The sequence below is a fragment of the Phoxinus phoxinus genome, assembly GCF_949152265.1.
Source record: "Phoxinus phoxinus genome assembly, chromosome: 16".
NCBI lineage: Eukaryota > Metazoa > Chordata > Actinopteri > Cypriniformes > Leuciscidae > Phoxinus > Phoxinus phoxinus.
The window spans coordinates 4,609,201-4,627,912 of record NC_136891.1 but is presented as its reverse complement, the minus strand read 5'-3'; the positions used below and the strand labels follow the sequence as shown (position 1 = coordinate 4,627,912).

The following is an 18,712-nucleotide window of genomic DNA, read 5'->3' as shown; positions in this document are numbered from 1 at the left end:
TTTCCACAAAAATATGAAGCAGCACGACTGTTTTCAAAACTGATAATGATGATCAGAAATGTTTCCTTTATATTAGGATGATTTCTGAAGAATCATGTGACTCTGAAGACTGGAGTAATGATGCTGAAAATTGCACAAAACCAGTCACGAGTCGCACGGGTATATTTGTGGCAATAGCCAACAATACATTGTATGGGTCAAAATGATCGATTTTTCTTTTATACCAAAAATCATTAGGATATTAAGTAAAGATCATGTTCCATGAAGATATTTTGTAAATTTCCTACCGTAATATATAAAATAATTATTTTTGTGAGTGACTGCAGCACAATCGCGAACATAAATGGACAACTTTAAAGGAGATTTTCTCAATGTTTACATTTTTTTGGCATCCTCAGATTCCAGATTTTCCAAAAGTTGTATCTCGGCCGAATCATACGTCAATGGAAAGCTTATTTATTCAACTTTCAGACATATTTTTTATGTATAAATCTCAATTTCAAAAATGCCCATGTGACTGGTTTTGTGGTCCAGGGTCACAATTCAGCTTTGACATCACAAAATTAAACTGCATTTAAAGAGATATTCAAATCGAAAACAATAATATTGCAGAATATTGCTGTTTTACCTGTATTTTTGATCAATGAATTGCAGCCTTGGTGAGCAGAAGAGACGTATTTTAAAAACGCATCTTACTGGCTCCAAACTTTTGAACTGTAGTGTACGCATGAAAAACTGAAATGCTATTAGAATATGAAATGCAGAAGTACAAGACATGTAAGAGGAACACTAGTTACCTGATCTCAGCTGCACGTCACACAGGTGAGAGCATCAACAGGCCTGAAAACAGGAAGAAAGAGAGATCATCAGTGTGTTCACTTCACTTCAGTCATACACACATTAATCACACACTAATGTTCACTCATGTCAGTCTTAAAAAACAATCTGCGCCTGTGACTGAGGCGCCGCACAAGTTCATGAGCAATCAACATTTCATACGACATTTCTTGACGTGAAGAAAATTTGTCAGTCATACATAAATAAAACCGATACAATTTCTATAGTACTAATAAACTAATTGGTTAAATACAAAACATAATCCAATTTGTTTACATCTTATACATTTTAACTATTTGAATATTGTGTGTTCAACAGGTGAAACTCGATCGTATAAACTAATACAAACTAATATATTATATAGACTCATTACATGCAAAGTGAGATATTTTTAGCCTTTATTTGTTATCATTTTTATGATTATGGCTTACAGTTTATGAAAACCCCAAATTCAAAATTACAATATTGTGAAAAGGTTTTCATAAGCTGTAATCCATAATCATCAAAATTATAACAAATAAAGCCTTGAAATATCTCACTTTGCATGTAATGAGTCTATATAATATATTAGTTTCACCTTTTAAGTTGAATTACTGAAATAAATGAACTTTTGCACAATATTCTAATTTTTCCAGTTTCACATGTACATGCTAGCCATATTTTAACCATTTTTAACTTAATGAATACAATTTTCACATTCAACAGATTTATGCTGATTCTAAGCAAGTTGAATGCAGAAAACAATAAAATACGATTTAAATGAAATAAAATGCAAATCCTAAATAATAAACTATGCCATGATGATTTCATGACTGACAAATAAACATTGAGTTTAATACTTTGCTAAAACTGTGTAATCCAAATGGAGGGAAATTTACATGCGATTCAAACACATAAATCTTAAGCAGTCATATTCTGACAAAATTAAAAACTTCATAAGCACCATAAACCACAAATATTTCACTATACTTACAGTACACTCTAGTGAGTGCACTATATAATAGTGCTAGTGTCTATCTAATGCTTTATGATGCAAATACCTTGTTTTCAGTCAAATATGATTTGATCTGTGTTTACATTCACTTCTTTAACATTCATCTGCTAGTTTGCATATTATGCATTTGGCAGATGCTCTTATCTAAAGTAACTTTGAGATTTACATTTGAACAATTCATGCATGCAGTGGGAATCAAACTCATGACCTTAGTGTTATGAATCTAGTCATGAATACACAAACAGATTATAGTTCTTGCGGGGAAGAAATCCACATAATGGCAGCTGATGTATAACAGAAACAGAGACTGATTCAAAACTCACTCTATTAAGTTTAATGTATTTTTAATTCTGTGTCATGATCAACAGTAGCTCAAAACTGATCCACTTCAGCTCGTAATAAACAGCTGCTACAGTTCGCAATTAACTCAAACACACCGTCGCTGTACAACCACAACCCCAAACACCCTCAAAGTGGAAGAGCCCACACACACACACACACACACAGGGCGGCAGTGAGTTTACTATTCCTGTCAGCACCCAAACTCATGACCTTTCACTCAAACACCATAAGTGGAAAACTTGTGTGTGTGTGTGTGTGTGTGTGTGTGTGTGTGTGTGTGTGTGTGTGTGTGTGTGTGTGTGTGTGTGGTCAGGCGGATTTTAGCCTCTGCTGATGCAGTTCATTCTCGCTCCTCCTTCATACCTGCCGCTCAATAACGTCAGACACCACGGCCTCTCGAAGACTAAAGCAGAACAGAATGTTGTTGCTATACTCACACTGACTAATTCTGTGATATTAATATTTCAGCCAGATATTATTGGTTCACTTCGGTGAGCAATGATGAAACAGCGGCTACCAGAGCTCAGCTCAACATACAGGCAGCCAACCTTTTTTCTTTTTTAATTATTAATTTCGTATTATTCCCATATATATATATATATATTGATACGAATAAGGATAAATGTTCCTAAAATAATGTTTTTTTTTAATTTCATCATTGCTCACCGCAGTGAACCACTAATATCTGGCTGAAATATTAATATCTGACAGTATTAGTCAGTGTGAGTATAGCAACAACATTCTGTTCTGCTTTAGTCTTCAAGAGGCTGCGGTGTCTGACGCTATTGAGCGGCTGAACTCTATATGTATGCATGTATATATATACATATGTATATATAATTATATTAGATATATTTCTTTTAAATATATTTTTAAATCATTTTATAAATTATATATTATTCTTAAATGAATGATAATGATATAATATATATACAATTTGTTTACAATATTTAAAATGTAATTAATAAAAAACAATTATAAACAGTATATATATAATATATATATATATATATATAAATAATTATATTTATATATATATATATATATATATATATATATATATATATATATATATATATATATATATATACACATATCATTTTTCAAAATGCACTTTTTTTTTTTACTATTTGCAATTGTAAGGATCGGGAGTGTATAATGTGACATCAAGTCATCACAGAGCATATTGAAGTTAGCAATAAAAACATACAATGATCAACAAACCGTTGGATTGCACGACTATAAGCGCTGGCCCATTTTTGTCAACCAGCCTGAAACTTGGACATTGTCATGTTTGTTTGCTGAAGACTATGAGCTTTCTACCTGTCAGACTGTGTGGGGTAATAATTAAACAAGTCATTAAAAAGTAATTATCAGATAGTTAATAACAGATTGTCTGAGTTACTGAACTCTCTACAGTAACAGAGGTGTATGTATGACTGTGTGTTATGGAAACATTGATTTACCACAGTAACATTTGCTTTGACGACCAACTGACAGCTCCATCTGCCTGTTTACACACCGCGCGTGCTGAAGTGCTGCGCGTATATTTAGCATCTAATAAGTGCCTTTATTAATCATCTGAAGATATTTCCTTTGAGTTAATGGGGGAGCTTGTGTTCTTTTCTTCCAGTGCCAGCTCATATCAGTTTCTCTGACGTGACGTGGAGCGAATGATTGAATATCTCCTTTGGGGAGATCAACAAAAGCCTTCTGAAGGTTCCCGCGGACTTCCTTTCAGACTTTCCAGAGTCTGCGCTGAATGAGAGAAAGACTGTGATGGAGAACAATGTCTTTGTAAACACAAATAAGATCAAACTCAGTCGCTGGGGTTGAGACCAGACGTCACATCCATTCAGAAACGCAGTGACGGAGAACAGGAGAGATTCTGTGTGTGTGTGTGTGTGTTTGCATTTCACAGGACTGGCATGAGCTCTATTTGCATTTCGTACAGAGACAAATAAGGATAAAAGCACCAAAAGTTTAAACACACAAAAGAAGCAGGTAACTAATGAAACCTGTCAAGAACACATCCGACCCATATTTCTCCTCCACATCAAAAGATAGTTAAACAAGAAGTTGCATGTTGAAGGAAATTCAAGACTTTTTGAGAATCAAGCACATATACCTCCACACCCGAATCACATGACAATAAAATATGCATTTCTATAAATATTTACCGTATATATTCTAAGATCGTTCAAAAAATAAAGAAAGTACAACATCCGGAATCATTTCGATAATTGGATATATGAGGGTAATGTGCTTAATTATAATGAAAAAAAATGGCACAATGGCAAAAATTGTCCATCTTAAAAAGGACCTGTTATGATTTTTTTTTAAAGGTACACTATGTAGGAATTTCTCCCATCTAGCGGTGAAATTGTATTTTGCGTTCAAATGAATAGTCCTCTCTAGCGCTTCGCTTTTTCATGCGTGTTGCAACTACGGTAGACGTTATGTACCAAGAAGCGATGACAACATGTCTTCCAATAACACTTCATCGAGTTTTCTTTCGGGTGATGAGGTTCGAGGTTCTCCTTGTCCGTTTCAGTCACGTGACGCTGGCTCTGAACGAAAACGCGTTGTGGGAACGCGTTGAGGTAGGCTAGTGCTTTTTGTCCCTCTATGCTATTATAGTTTTTCAAAATGGCGGAATGACATGGAAGCCTCTTAGGACTTACCTGTCTAATGTAAATAAAGATAATAAATTCTTCACTTACGAGGATTAACTCACTTAAGTCAGATCATTGGAAGAGGTAATTTTACACCGATGAGGACATATTTATGAATAAAGACATTGATTAGCTAATAAAATACTTAAACTACACAGTGTACCTTTAAACATTTGTAACTTCCTTTAGTGTTTAATGTTGCTGTTGTAGCATGAAAAAGGTCTGCAAAGTTAAGTTACAGAGCCCAAAGTTTTTCCACAGTGTTTCTGAACTCCCTGAAACTCCTCAGCCGTAGTCTTGAGTTTTCTTCCGGCAATGAACACATCACAATATTCCTCATTTAAATAATCCCCAATCCCGACCAAGGCATAGGCCTACGCTATAAAGGTGAGGGGCCTGGTTGAGTTAGTTAGTAGTGTGTGGATGGAGAAACGGTTAAGGTAAGGGCCGGGACATTTCCCAAACAGGGTGGAAGCGCTTGACCAATCACAACACACTGGTCTAGCCGACCAATCAGAGCACATTGTGCTTTCGGAAGGAGGGGCTTCATCGAGACAGGAACTAAACAGAGCGTTACTGACAGAATGGGAAGAGCAACAATGTCAAATATGTGAAAAAGAATGTGTTTTTTTAACATTCAAGCATGAAAGCCTTTTCAAATAGACTCAAAAAACAAAATTAAGACTTTGTAAAAGGGCTTAATACGGCCTCTTTAGATGTTCTTATATATATATATATATATATATAGCCTATATGATCTACAATGCCCTGGAGATTGAGGAAAACGTATTAACAAAAAATTATCCAAATGTATAAACCAGCATCATCTTAAAAAAATTAACTGGTTTAAATAAAGGCCAACATTCTTGAGTTCTGACGAGGTGCATCCGGATTAAACCTACACTGATTGAGAACTCAACCTAGAAACATGCCCTGTACTTTCAGTTTCAGAAGTGTGTTAAAGGTTCAAGATCTCATGTCACGAGCAATATATGAACACACCTTTTAGGGTCAGCATGGTTCATATGATTATTTTCTGACATCCTAATTCTGGAGGAGGCCATCGGTCTGTCTGAATGCCACTGTAGATGTGGACATGCATGCGTGGGTGGGTGCGTGGGTGTGTGTGTGTGTGTGTGTGTGTGTGGAGCAGGTAGGCAGAACATCCTATGAGGGGGGCAAACATTCCAAAGATTCCAGATCTCAAACCTCTCTGTGTGTGTGTGTGTGTGTGTGTGTGTGTGTGTGTGTGTGTGTGTGTGTGTGTGTGTGTGTGTGTGTGTGTGTGTGTGTGTGTGTGAGAGTCTTTACTCAGGTCACATGAATAAATGGATTTCAAACACTTTGTTTTAAGAAACCAAAGAGCAGCAGGGGCCCCTTTCGCTTGCACACACACTCGTAAACATACACACACTCCTACAAAGTACAGCCTGGCATGAAGATACTGGTTATTTTTGCCTTGGTGACGACTTGACGACTCTCTGGTCTGGTATGAACATGCACACAAATAATATGATATCTCCGACTCTACCCAGAACACCTCTGTCCACATAATCCTTAACAGTTATCGCATCAGTATCAACTCTATTTACTTTATCTTGAGTCCAATTTAAGAAAAAAAAGAAAGAAAAGAAAACACTGCCTGTGCTCATAATCTTTCATTATATAAATTGACTTGCTCTGCCTGAAAGTAATCTCTCTACAGCACAAAGTTACAGCCCCTTACAAAAACTACCATGGTTTTTAAGGACACAGCCATAATGGTAGTAGCAGCATAAACATATGAACACTGTACCATGGTAACACCAGAGTACTTTTCAATAACGGCCTTTAATGTTAAAAACTTGCTTATTAACAAAGTGGTTTAATAAACCAATTCAGTTCAACATCAGATGAACCAAATAGAAAACAGCACAACTGATTAATTGACCTCGTTTTTACAAAATGTACAGTCTATGATACTGAATGAGCACCTCACTTACAGAAAAGTACCATAGCCCATCGTTTTTTATGGACATGCACCATGGTATTTTTGGAAACACATAGGAATAGCACCATGTAAATAAATACCATGGTATGTGAATTTCAGTACCATGGTATGAAGGACTAGCCTATGGTTTTACCATCTGATTCAGTCACTATAATGTGGTACAACAAAAACTTTTTTTTTTTTTTTTGTAAAACATTACCAATCCAAAGTAGCATACTCCAAATATCATGGTCTTTTTGTAAGTGACTTTTATTGCCGTGTTTGAGTTTCTCTTTCTGACTTCCTACACAATGGCAACGGAAACACAACACAACATGCACGTACCTACCAACTGAAAAACATCTTCCATAAACACACAAATACAAATGAAGAGCCGAAATCTCTCATGTGAACCTCTGATGTTGCGTAGGACGAACTTACAGAGTTTCAGGATGTTTCGCGTTTGTTGTTTTCGTTTAACGGAAACGGTTTCATGCGCAGGAACAGATTTGCTCAATCTACATGTAAATAAACCCCCCAAAAATCTACATATGTATGCTATTAACAATTACAATGACTTTATGTCTTTAAGATAGAGGAATGAAGAGATGAAAGCGAGCAGCCATGTTGTCAAACATTAATGTTCACTTCATTCACCGCTCAGAGTTTCTTTCATGCAGATGCGAGTACGTTTATAGTTTATACTGCTATATTATAAGTTATAACGGTATATTACCTTGTGTAGTTACAGGTTTTGGTTTGTAGTTGTGTGTTTACTGAAGTGAAGAGCAGAAGTTCGGTTTTGACTCACCGGAGCGAATTTCCGCCGCTCGGATCCCGTTCAAAGCCTCCAACATCAGTCTCTCATCTCGCTCTCTGGTTTCTCGTTATATTCTCATTGTATCAGATGATTCAGTGCTGTTGTTGAGTCACGATTCATTCACGAGATCTCCGGTGTAAAGGCAGAACGACTCTGTGTGTGATATAGCCATACTGGAGAAACTCAAGACTCAATGAACACACACACACACACACACACACACACACACACACACACACACACACACACACACACACTCTCTCTCTCTCTCTCTCTCTCTCTCTCTCTCTCTCTCTCTCTGAAATTCTATCTTCATTCAGATTCATTATTTTAGTAAAAAAAAATATTTATTCATATTAAATATATTACTTTATATATATATTGTCAATACAAATGTTATATATCTACATTTTATTATATATAATATTTATAATAACAATATTTACAAATCTAATAATACTCTATATATATATCATCTATCTATCAATGGAAGTTATAATATATACATATACATATAGTTATATATATACAGTGGGAATATTTTTATATTTTAATTATTATTACATTATTTTAGTAAAAAATATGATTTCTTCATAGTATATATATATATATATATATATATATATATATATATATTGTCAATACAAATGTTATATATCTAAATTATAGCCTATATTTATAATAAAAATATTTTCAAATTTAATAATAATACTTAATATCTATTTATATATCATCTATCTATCAATACATTGTGAACATTGTCATATTTTAATAATTATAAAATTATTTTTATTTAAAAATATTATTTATTTTATTTTATTAGCCTTTTTTTGTTTTTAAAATATTGTCAATATACATATTATATTATATTTTATATATATATATATATATATATATATATATATATGATATGATATGAATAAGTAATTATATTGCTAAAATATACTATGTTGGTGGAGCTATTGACATTTGAGAGCTATGGCAGATATTAATTAATATAATATCGTATGCCTTGGAATACTGTTTTTTTGGCCTTGGCAGTGTAGATCATGCATGCTGCGTCAGGACTTGTTGCCTAGCATCTCCTTTTATGTTTCACTGGAGAAAGAAAATACAGGGTTGGACCAACATGAGTGTATTTTTGGGTGAACTCTTCTTCTGCGTTTGTAATGCACGATGTCACAGCTCACCCACCCGTGAGATACGTTTAGATTCAAGGGTCAGACTAATGACTGAGATGACAGAGATCTGCATGTTTACCAAACTTATATCTCAACTCAATGAGCCGAAACAAGCTTAATTATTACTGGGTAAACATCCGTACTGACTCTGAGTGAGTTTCATTTTTGTGTTTTTACAGACCATTTTTGCAATGAAACAGCTTCAGTATAAAATCAAATATTTGGGATCTTTGCCCAAATAGCCACAGATCAAACACAAATGTAAAATAATGGTGAGTAATTCATGTTATTTACTGATTTTGCTGTTAAAACAAAAGTATACAAAGAGTATTTATTTATTTGTTCGTTTGTTTGTTTATAGCCAATTGCCAGAGCTGTAAAAACCTTATTATGGCTGTCAAATCGATTATCTAACATAATAAAAGTTTGTTTATATATGTGTGTACTTACATTAATATATTTGTGTGTGTGTGTGCGTGTCTGTGTATATATATTACATTTCATATATACACTACACACACACACATATATTATATAAACACAAACTTTTGTGCAGATGTGCTAATTGTGAGATATATACAGTATAAAATATGTATATATAAAATATATAAAGTGACCAGTACCAGGTACTTTTAAGTTTCTTGGCCAAATCATCATTGTTATGAGATGAGTCTAACTTTTTGTTGTTGTTGTTGTTGTTGTTGTTGTTGTTTGTTTTTGCAATGCCAATGAAGAAAATGAATGAGAAATACCAAAGCGGCTCAGAAAGTGGGCAGTCAGTGTTCACTCAATTAGCCACACCCCTTATAATTAGCCACACCCACCAGCATTAGCAACATGCTTAAGGATTGGCCACACCCCTAATGTACATCAGTGACTGAAACCTGACCTGTGAAAAAGCCTGTAGTGCCATTCATCCATGAAGAACATTCTTCTGTGTTACATGATATCACTTTTGAACACGGGTCATTAATCACAGTCCTTCTCTTTTTTGTGTGTGTGTCTTCCTGCTGTTGTGTCTCGCTATCTCTTCCTGTCTCTCTCTCTATTGTGAATCATTGTCTCAGTAAATCATAGTAAATTAGCTGCAACATCTGTATTTTGAACAGAAAACACAATTTCTGCAAAAGAAAAGATTATTTTTCTGAATCACAACAGAAACTACAACCTCAACATCGTCGTTATTTAAAAGATATTTGCATGTTTGTAGATTGGAGGTTGTGTAACGTCCCCAGATGAATTACAGCTGATGAGCAGCGAGTTTATTTCTGTGTGTCCGTGACATCCTAGAAGGGCAGGAGCCCGTGTTAAACCCGTGTAGAATGTGATCATGTGGTGAGATCAACACAGTTTCCCTTCAAGCTCTCGCACCGCACAGATGAGTTGAACATTAACTGTGTCGCGGCCCATAAACTGGTGCTTTCCAAGGGTTTGGCACAATAAAAACTTTTACATTTAAGGAATTATGCAATTTAGCTTCACAAATTAAACCTGGTTGGAGAAGAAGTGCAAATACAGTAATACAGTAAATACATCAGTATTACTGTATACTGTATTATTGTACTACTGCAAACAAATAAACAAGCCAACACAAGCGTGATTAGAATCATGGATTATCAGGCAACATCTGTAAGTTAGAACAAAATTGAAATTACATTAATGTTTGTGGCCCTAAATTTTAAAAGAAGCTGAAATATGATCAGTTGTCCTTTATTTGATTTCTGAAAAAAAGACAGACATGATCTGGCTTTGGAGATGTATCAACAGCAAACGATTTTAATTTACTTGTTGTTGTTGGTTAGAACTTTACTTGACTAGTCTAAATAGTTTCTTCATGTTTGGTGAAAAAAGTTTGAACTGGGACTTGAGACTCAAATTGAAATGCAAATTTGTAAATAAAAATGTATAATATAAGGTTTTTTACAACCAGAAGCCGCACAATGTTGTGGCATCATTTGTTCTTACTGTGAGTGAGTGACGACACGCTGACCGTTCCAATATGGCGGGCGCGCCGACGAGTCTGGAGTGGCAGAATGTGGCATTTTTGGTTACTTTAATGACCAGCTAACGAACCAGGTTAAACCAACTAAGACCCGTAAACAAACTTAGGCTTTTTAACAACAAAGGAGATAAACAAAAGTAATACACAGTAAAAATAATAAATGTCTTTAAATAATAAACAGACTTGTTACTGAGTTGTGCAGTGTTCACTGAAGGTCAGTCCTGTCATGTCATGTTTGAATGTTGTTGTGTGCTGCCATCTAGCGGTCAGAAGCGGTACCAGCACTTCATTAATGGGTCAGTCAGGCTGTTTTTGTTTTGTTTCATTCGTGGATTATAGAGTTCTCAGGTGACTCATTTCATCCCCAAAATATATTGATATTTCTCTGTTAGAGAAAACCTTTAAAAAAAACTTTAGGAATGGAATGAAACCTTTCTTTGTCTAAAAACAAAACTAAACATAAGGTGAGATTCTCTTCATGAGCATCATGATCAGTTAGTGTGTTTTATCCAGCAGAGGGTGCTGACAGTGAGGGGATTTTAAGTAAACTGGAAAATGCAGAAACATAAATGTAAAATTAATATCGGCTTCTTTAAAAAAAAAAAAAATTAGGCGACTCTATAATATCAAAAGAGCTATCAGTCTAAAATGACAATAAAACGGTTTAACAATGTTAGAATTTAAATCATAAAAATCTTTAAGAATCTTTAATTAGGCTAGCCTACTCGTTTAATGTAAACCCCACACATTATGGGGATAAAATGTAAAAATGGGGACATTTTTGGTCCTCATGAGGAAAACAGCTTATAAATCATAAGGGATGGGGGATTTTTATGTGAAAATGCTGCACGTTTTCTGTAATAGATGGGTTTAGGGTTGGTTAGAGGATAGAATATACAGTTTGTACAGTATAAAAATCATTCCCAGACAGCAACATAGTGTCGGCCAAGATCCGGCCCACATCTGCATTGAATCCACATGTGGCCCGGATCTGGATGTTGCTTTCTGGGTTATGTCTGGAAAGTCCCCATAAAACACGAAAACACATCATGTGTGTGTGTGTGTGTGTGTGTGTGTGTGTGTGTGTGTGTGAGGGAGGGGGTACTGTTGGTGCATGAGGAAAATGTCCAATGGCCAAAAAAGAGGTTGTCATGGAAACAGCAATAATTCTCTGGCCCATTCCCATAGTGAGCACCCGATCCTCTTGGATTTCCAGTCACCGTCATGGTAAGTTTTATTATAATTATTACTACTTTATTTCATTATGGTCGCCTACATGATGAGCACAATACTCAACAGGGCTTGAAATGTGAAACTGACCTCTTTCGTTTAGTCCAGATCAGAAAACCCCTCCTCCCTCAAAGAGTCCAGTGGATCATGAACCCGACCTGCAGGACTCAGGAGTGTTTAGTGAGCAGTCCTTTAGCCGGGGAAGTGACACCGATGAAAGGGAAGTGACCCGCATGCAGGTTAAACAGAACATGACACCAGCTCACCACACGCGACCTCCAGACTCCCGGTTAACCGTCACGGCACTGCGTTAATTATTCAGAGAAGATGGAGATAAACTGCATCAGCAGCCCTTACTGTAAACCTGCATCCAGACTGTGTGTGTGTGTGTGTGTGTGTGTGTATGTGTGAGAGAGAGATTGTCTTACTCGTGTCCTCAATGACTCCGTCTCACATTTAAAACACTTGAGCCAAAATCACTTAGGCCTACCGGTTAAAAGTTTGGGGTCAGTAAGATTTGTTTTGAAAGATGAAACTTTTATTAATCTATTATGCATTCAACTAATAAAAGTGACAGTACAAAGACATTTAGGCTATAATCTTGCAAAATATTGAACAAATGCTGTTCTTTTTAACTTTATTAATCAAAGAATCTTGAATAAAAGCTTCACGGTTTCCACAAAAATATGAAGCAGGACTGTTTTCAACATTGATGATAATCAGAAGTGTTTCTTGAGCAGCAAATCATCATATTATGATTTCTGAAGGATCATGTGACACTGAAGAGTGGAGTAATGATGCTGAAAATTCAACTTTGCATCACAGGAATAAATTATATTTTAAAGTGTCTTCAAATAGAAAACAATTCTTTCAAATTGTAATAATGTCACAATATTGCGGTTTTACTGTATTTTTGAACAAAGCCTTAGTGAGCATGACTAGTGAGACTAATGAACTAGTGAGACTAGTTAATCGTACAAACCCCAAACGTTTGAATGTGTATCCAGACACACACACATTTGTTTTTCTATCACCATGAGACTTTCCATTGACTTCTATTGTTTTTATACTGACTATAGGATACGGGTTTGGAATGGCACAAAGAAATGATGACAAAATGTAAATTTTTGGGTGAGATCCCTTTAAGTCTACATCAGATTTATGCATTATGCCAATTCGAGATAAACGTTCACAAACACAATCTTTTGCCAGAGAACTGCTTTTTTAATTCCATCCGGTGAGAGCAGCTCCATGAGCCGATAACACACAGATCATCATCTGACTGACACACACATAAACACACAGATCTCCTGTACATAACGAAACTCCACATTTGTTCATAATTACAGGAGAGGGGCGTCCGGCTGGAGAACATGGCTGCTGCTTTGAGTCAAGTAAATCAAGTAAGCAAGGCATGTGTGTGTGTGTGTGTATGAGTGTCTTGTAGGTCTATGGCGTCTCATTGCTTTAAGTTAGTGCAGTGGTTTAAAGGTTTAAGCAAAGGCCAGCTCTTATAGCACATGCTCAGCTCTCTAGAGCTTGTTGTAGAGACAGGGTTCCCACAACTTTTAACCAATGAATTTCCATTATTTTTTATAATAATAAAGAATTCAGATTTTTACACACACACATACATGTATATATATATATATATATACAGAGACTCACCGGCCACTTTGTTATGTACCCCAGTTTAACTGCTCATTAACACAAATATCTAATCAGCCAATCACATGGCAGCAACTCAATGCATTTAGGATGTACATGATCAAGACGATCTGCTGAAGTTCAAACTGAGCATCAGAATGAGGAAGAAAGGTGATTTAAGTGAGTTTGAACATGGCATTGTTGTTGCTGGTCTGAGTATTTCAGAAACTGCTGATCTACTGGGATTTTCACACACAACCATCTCTAGAGTGAACAGAGAATGATCCGAAAAAGAGGAAATCTCCTGTGAGCGGCAGTTCTGATGGAGAGAATGCCAGAGGTCAGAGGAGAATGATAGGACTGGTTGATAGAAAGGCAACAGTAACTCAAATACCCTCTCGTTACAAGCGTTGAAGTGTACACACAACACTTCAAACCTCGAAGCAGAAGAGCTACAGCAGCAGAAGACACACACCGGTGAGCTGAGAACAGCAAACTGAGGAGACAATTCACACGGGCTCAACGAAACCGGACAATAGAAGATTGGAGAAACGTTGCCTGGTCTGATGAGTCTGGATTTCTGCGGCGACATTCAGATGGTCGGGTCAGAATTTGGTGTAAGCAACATGAAAGCACGGATCGTCCTGCCTTGTGTCAGCGGTTCAGGCTGCTGGTGTAATGGCCTACCTGAGTGTTGTTGCTGACCATGCTCACCCCGTCATGACCACAGATCTTCTGATGGACACTTCCAGCAGGATAGTGCGCCCTGTCACAAAGCTCAAATCAATGGTTTCTTGAACATGACGATGAGTTCACTAAACTCAAACGGCCTCCAGTCACCAGATCTCAATCCAACAGAGCAGCTTTGGGATGTGCCGGAACGGGAGATGTTCATGGATGTGCAGATGATAAATCTGCAGAAACTGTGGGATGCTCTCATGACAATATGGGGAAAAATCTCTGAGGAATGTTTCCAGCACCTTGTTGAATCTGTCACGAAGAATTAAGGCAGTTCTGAAGGCAAAAGGGGTCCAACCCGTTACTAGCAAAGTGTAGCTAATAAAGTGGCCGGTGACACACACACACACACACACACACCATATATTATGATACCTGTCTTTTTTTAATATACTTCTTTTTTTTAATTTTTTTTATTCTGTTTCATGTTTATGCATTTATATAATATTATGTGAATATTTTATATTTAAAAAATGCATAAATTAAATCTCCTTAAACATTTTATTCATTTCCATGACTTTTCCAGTGCCTGGAAAACCAATCAAAATCCCTGACATTTCCTCATGGTTTTCCTCATGAGCCCGTGGGAACCCTGTAGATCCTTCCTCCAGCCGATCAGCCGCCTCTCGTCCAGAACCCTGATCAGAATCACAAACACACACACATACAGTAAGACATGCAGATAGAAAGAGAGACGTTCCTCTTGCTCAGCTCTTTTCTTTACAGCAGGAAGTGAGCGAACGCAAAGCCTCGTCCGTTTTGGCGTCCATCATTCGAGGTGTGTGTGGCTCTACTCCTGGATCGGACCCGTGCTGGTCAATAAACACTGAGGTTGACCCACGGTTTTGGAAGCAGCAAAATGAATGAACATAAGTAGCTTAACTAGCCTCCGGTGTCAGGCGAGGCAAAGCTTCAGTGCTGAGGATGGTAGTAATCAAAGTGTCTTCACTGTCCTGAGGAGCAGAGAGCAAGAGAGTAAGAAACGTGAATAATTTTACTAATATTAATCGTTTTATTGGTCCTGATGGGTTGGAATGGGTCTAGTCCCTCAAACTGCGCATTAGATCACGGGCAGGTTTCCATCTTGTTGAAGGTTCGAGCGCTCCAGTCTTTGTTAATGGTGACGGACGGTTCATCTCGCCCCGTCTTCCTCGGTCTATGTTGGATTGATTGACTATTGTTTATGCCTTACCGGGGACGGTAATATGGTAATTCCAAGTCTCATTCCTGGGCTGTTGCCATGGTGATGTTATGTGGGTGTGGCAAGCTGTGGGACCCTGAGGATGCCAGAGAGAGGGAGGAGCTTGAGGAGGAAATGACATGCGGAGACTGGCACCTGCGAACACATGTGATGTCATTATTTTGAGACCAACAGCACACTACTACTACTTTTGTAGTATTGAGTACATTTAGTATACAAATGAATGCACAAATACCCAGATGACATACTATAATTTCCAAAAATGTGCTATAAATGTTTAAAAATAGTATGTAAAATAGTGTGCGGTTTTATGTTAATGCAGCTAGTGGAGCATCAAAGGGTTTGTGTTTTATTTTTAACACAAGAAATAGATTTAAACTGTAAATGGGAAGTCAAGTCAGGCACAAGTCAAGCATTGTAGGTCTTAGTATTTTATGCGTACAGAAATGTGCAGAAATGGTACGAGAAATACACAAGTTTTGCGTTCTAAAAATAGCGCATAAATACTTGAGAAATCTGCACTGAGATTCAACTATGTACACATGAGCACTATGTTAGAGAGATTATAAATTAATCTCGGATTACCCAATAGACCATATCACACTATAATCCTAATTTAATCTTATGAAACATAAATCCTTAAAAAAACCCTAATCACTTAGGGTTATATATACTGTATATACATACACACACACACATATACATATATATATATATATATGCATAAATATATGGGTGTGTACACACACATATACATATACAGTATATGTATGTATAATACATATAAATATAATTATATTTATACACACATATGTGTGTGTATATATATATATATATATATATATATATATATATACATACAAAGGTTTTTAACCTTTCCTCTTTTGATGCTCAGTTTGAACTTCAGCAGATCGTCTTGACCATCGCTGTGTCCAAATATCCCTACTTACATACTATATAGTAGGCGAAACAACAGTATGTGACAAAAGTAGTACGTCCGAAGTCACAGTTTTCATAAAACAGTCGCCGGATAACCTACTACTTCCAGCGAGGTTCTGAAGTGCGCATTTGTTAGACACTTTATTATCCCATGAGGCCACAGGATTTGTGAATGGCAGGGAAGTGACGCAACTGACACTGGTGGTCACGTGACAGTGACAACATGGCGATTGTTGTACGTCCGAATTTCATTCATACTCTATAGAACATGCTGTTTTAACGGTCACTACAGTATTTGATTTCGGATGCAGCACATGCCTAAATTGCATTGGGTTTCTGCCGTGTGATGCGCTGGCTGATTAGATATTTGTGTTGGATATGAAGGTTTACTGACCATGACTGAGATTTTCTGACCCGTCCAGACGCTGATTTCTCTCTGTAACTGGTGTTGTCCAACAGAACATCTCGAGATGGAGACCTCGGGAGGTCCAGCTGAAACACCACAGGAGGAGTCATGTCCAGTTCCAGAACCATTATATTCTCCGCCTATGGAGGGACACAAGGGACAATCAAGTAAACTGCACTCTTCTTATTAGTATTTCTGTCTTTAAGAGTAAAAAAAATGTCTAAACATCCTTATCACATTTTTTGCAGTGCACGTACTCACGCGGCTCCAGCACATGAACTCATTTCAACCATTTCATTTAACATCTTCTGGCTACGGTCCACTTTTTCTTCCTACTCTTCCATCTCTCTCTCTCTCTCTCTCTCTCTCTCTCTCTCTCTCTCTCTCTCTCTCTATCAACATACCCTGTATCTGGAATGAGCTCCCATCGCTATGGCAACCCTGGCGTACTGGCTGATTGGTCGCTTGTATCCTACAGCAGAGACGGGTCTTCTGTTCATCTGTGTGAATTTACTGTCAGAAACACAGAAAACACAGAAGAACATCAACTTCATCATCCGTATGTGAGCTGCTCAGTAAAGCACTGAATCACTCATGTCAGATCATTGGTATTTTAGGATCATTGTTAAATTTTTTCATTGGTATTTTAGGATCATTGCTATACTATTATTGTATTTGTTAATATTTTGAATTATATTTTATTGATTTCTTTATCATTTTGTTTTTGTAATTGAAAAAAAAAAATATTTTGTCTATTTTGTTTTAGTTATTTTAGGACTTAAACTAAACGAAAATTATAATTTTTGCCCTGGAATTAGCTTTAATAAAATACGTTTTTTAAAATAGTTTATTTTATTTCAGTTCACGTTTATTTCATTTCAAGTAATGAAAATGTTTTTTATGGTTTTAGTTTTAGTTAATGATAATAACCCTGTGTCAGATAATGACGTCACTCACATGAAGTACTATGGTATAATACCATGGTATTTAAAAAAAAAAAAAATTGAAGTACCATGATTCTTAAAGGTAGGGAAGCCAATTTTCTTTTAAAGATAGGCTAGCAATAGCAAGCTAGCTTTGAATAAGATCCCACCCGCACACCGCAGGGAGCAAACAAGAGCGTCACGAGAGACGGTGTTAAAGGAACACTTTTTTTTGAAATAGCCTCATTTTCCATCTCTCCTAGAGTTAAACAGTTGAGTTTTACCGTTTTCGAATCCATTCAGGCGATCTCCGGGTCTGGCGGTAGCACTTTTAGAATAGCTTAGCATAGATCATTGAATCTGATTAGACCGTTAGCATCATAGATATACATAATAAAGGCTAGAGGTGGCCATCTTGTCACAGGGAAGCTTTCCGTAAGGTGAGTGATTTGCACGAACACAAATAGTCTTATCTCGCTGAAATCTTGACGGATTAACAAACGGTTTGGTTTCTTACAAACGTTATTAACGTGGCTATAATTCTGGATGCTTGAACATGTTGAAATATATAATATTATAATTATTCATAAGTATGCAGTGTCATGATAACTACATCTCTGACGTTTATAACAAACCAACCCGTTTGAAAATTGGTAGAAAATTGAGCAAGTTATGGTTATTTAAAAAGTACATGCACCATTAAAACAATGTTACGAGTGAGCGAGCTGACTGTGGCAAGATGGCCGCCAGGTGCAGACGTCGACCTCCTTGGCCAGCAGCGCGGACGAGACATCTATCCTTTATTATG

At 36.6% G+C, this 18,712-nt stretch overlaps 2 protein-coding genes and 1 long non-coding RNA gene across 10 annotated transcripts in view; 1 reads left to right on the top strand and 2 right to left on the bottom strand.

Moving 5' to 3' along the window:
• Nucleotides 1-7,931, bottom strand: part of dtnba (dystrobrevin, beta a) — a 28,744-nt gene extending 20,813 nt beyond the window's left edge. For 3 of the 8 annotated variants that reach the window (XM_079639232.1, XM_079639238.1, XM_079639234.1), the window contains exons 1-2: nt 7,629-7,916; nt 798-840 (exon numbers count right to left, since the gene is read on the bottom strand). The gene's annotated coding sequence lies outside the window, so the exon portion shown is untranslated. Of the gene's footprint in view, nt 1-797; nt 841-7,553 lie in introns of all 8 variants that reach the window. The other 5 variants (XM_079639236.1, XM_079639235.1, XM_079639239.1 and 2 more) reach the window with 5 other exon arrangements.
• Nucleotides 7,932-14,923: 6,992 nt separating this feature from the next.
• The window catches only part of kif3ca (kinesin family member 3Ca), a 25,751-nt gene continuing 21,962 nt past the window's right edge, over nt 14,924-18,712 (bottom strand). The window contains exons 6-8 of the mRNA XM_079583629.1: nt 17,386-17,494; nt 16,970-17,121; nt 14,924-15,771 (exon numbers count right to left, since the gene is read on the bottom strand). Of these exons, the coding sequence (XP_079439755.1) occupies nt 15,657-15,771; nt 16,970-17,121; nt 17,386-17,494 (376 nt within the window). The 3' untranslated portion in view covers nt 14,924-15,656. The remainder of the gene's footprint in view (nt 15,772-16,969; nt 17,122-17,385; nt 17,495-18,712) is intronic.
• LOC306983322 lies at nt 15,295-17,372 on the top strand. The gene is made up of 3 exons (XR_013794335.1): nt 15,295-15,410; nt 17,035-17,148; nt 17,230-17,372. It is a non-coding gene; the product is annotated as an uncharacterized lncRNA (long non-coding RNA).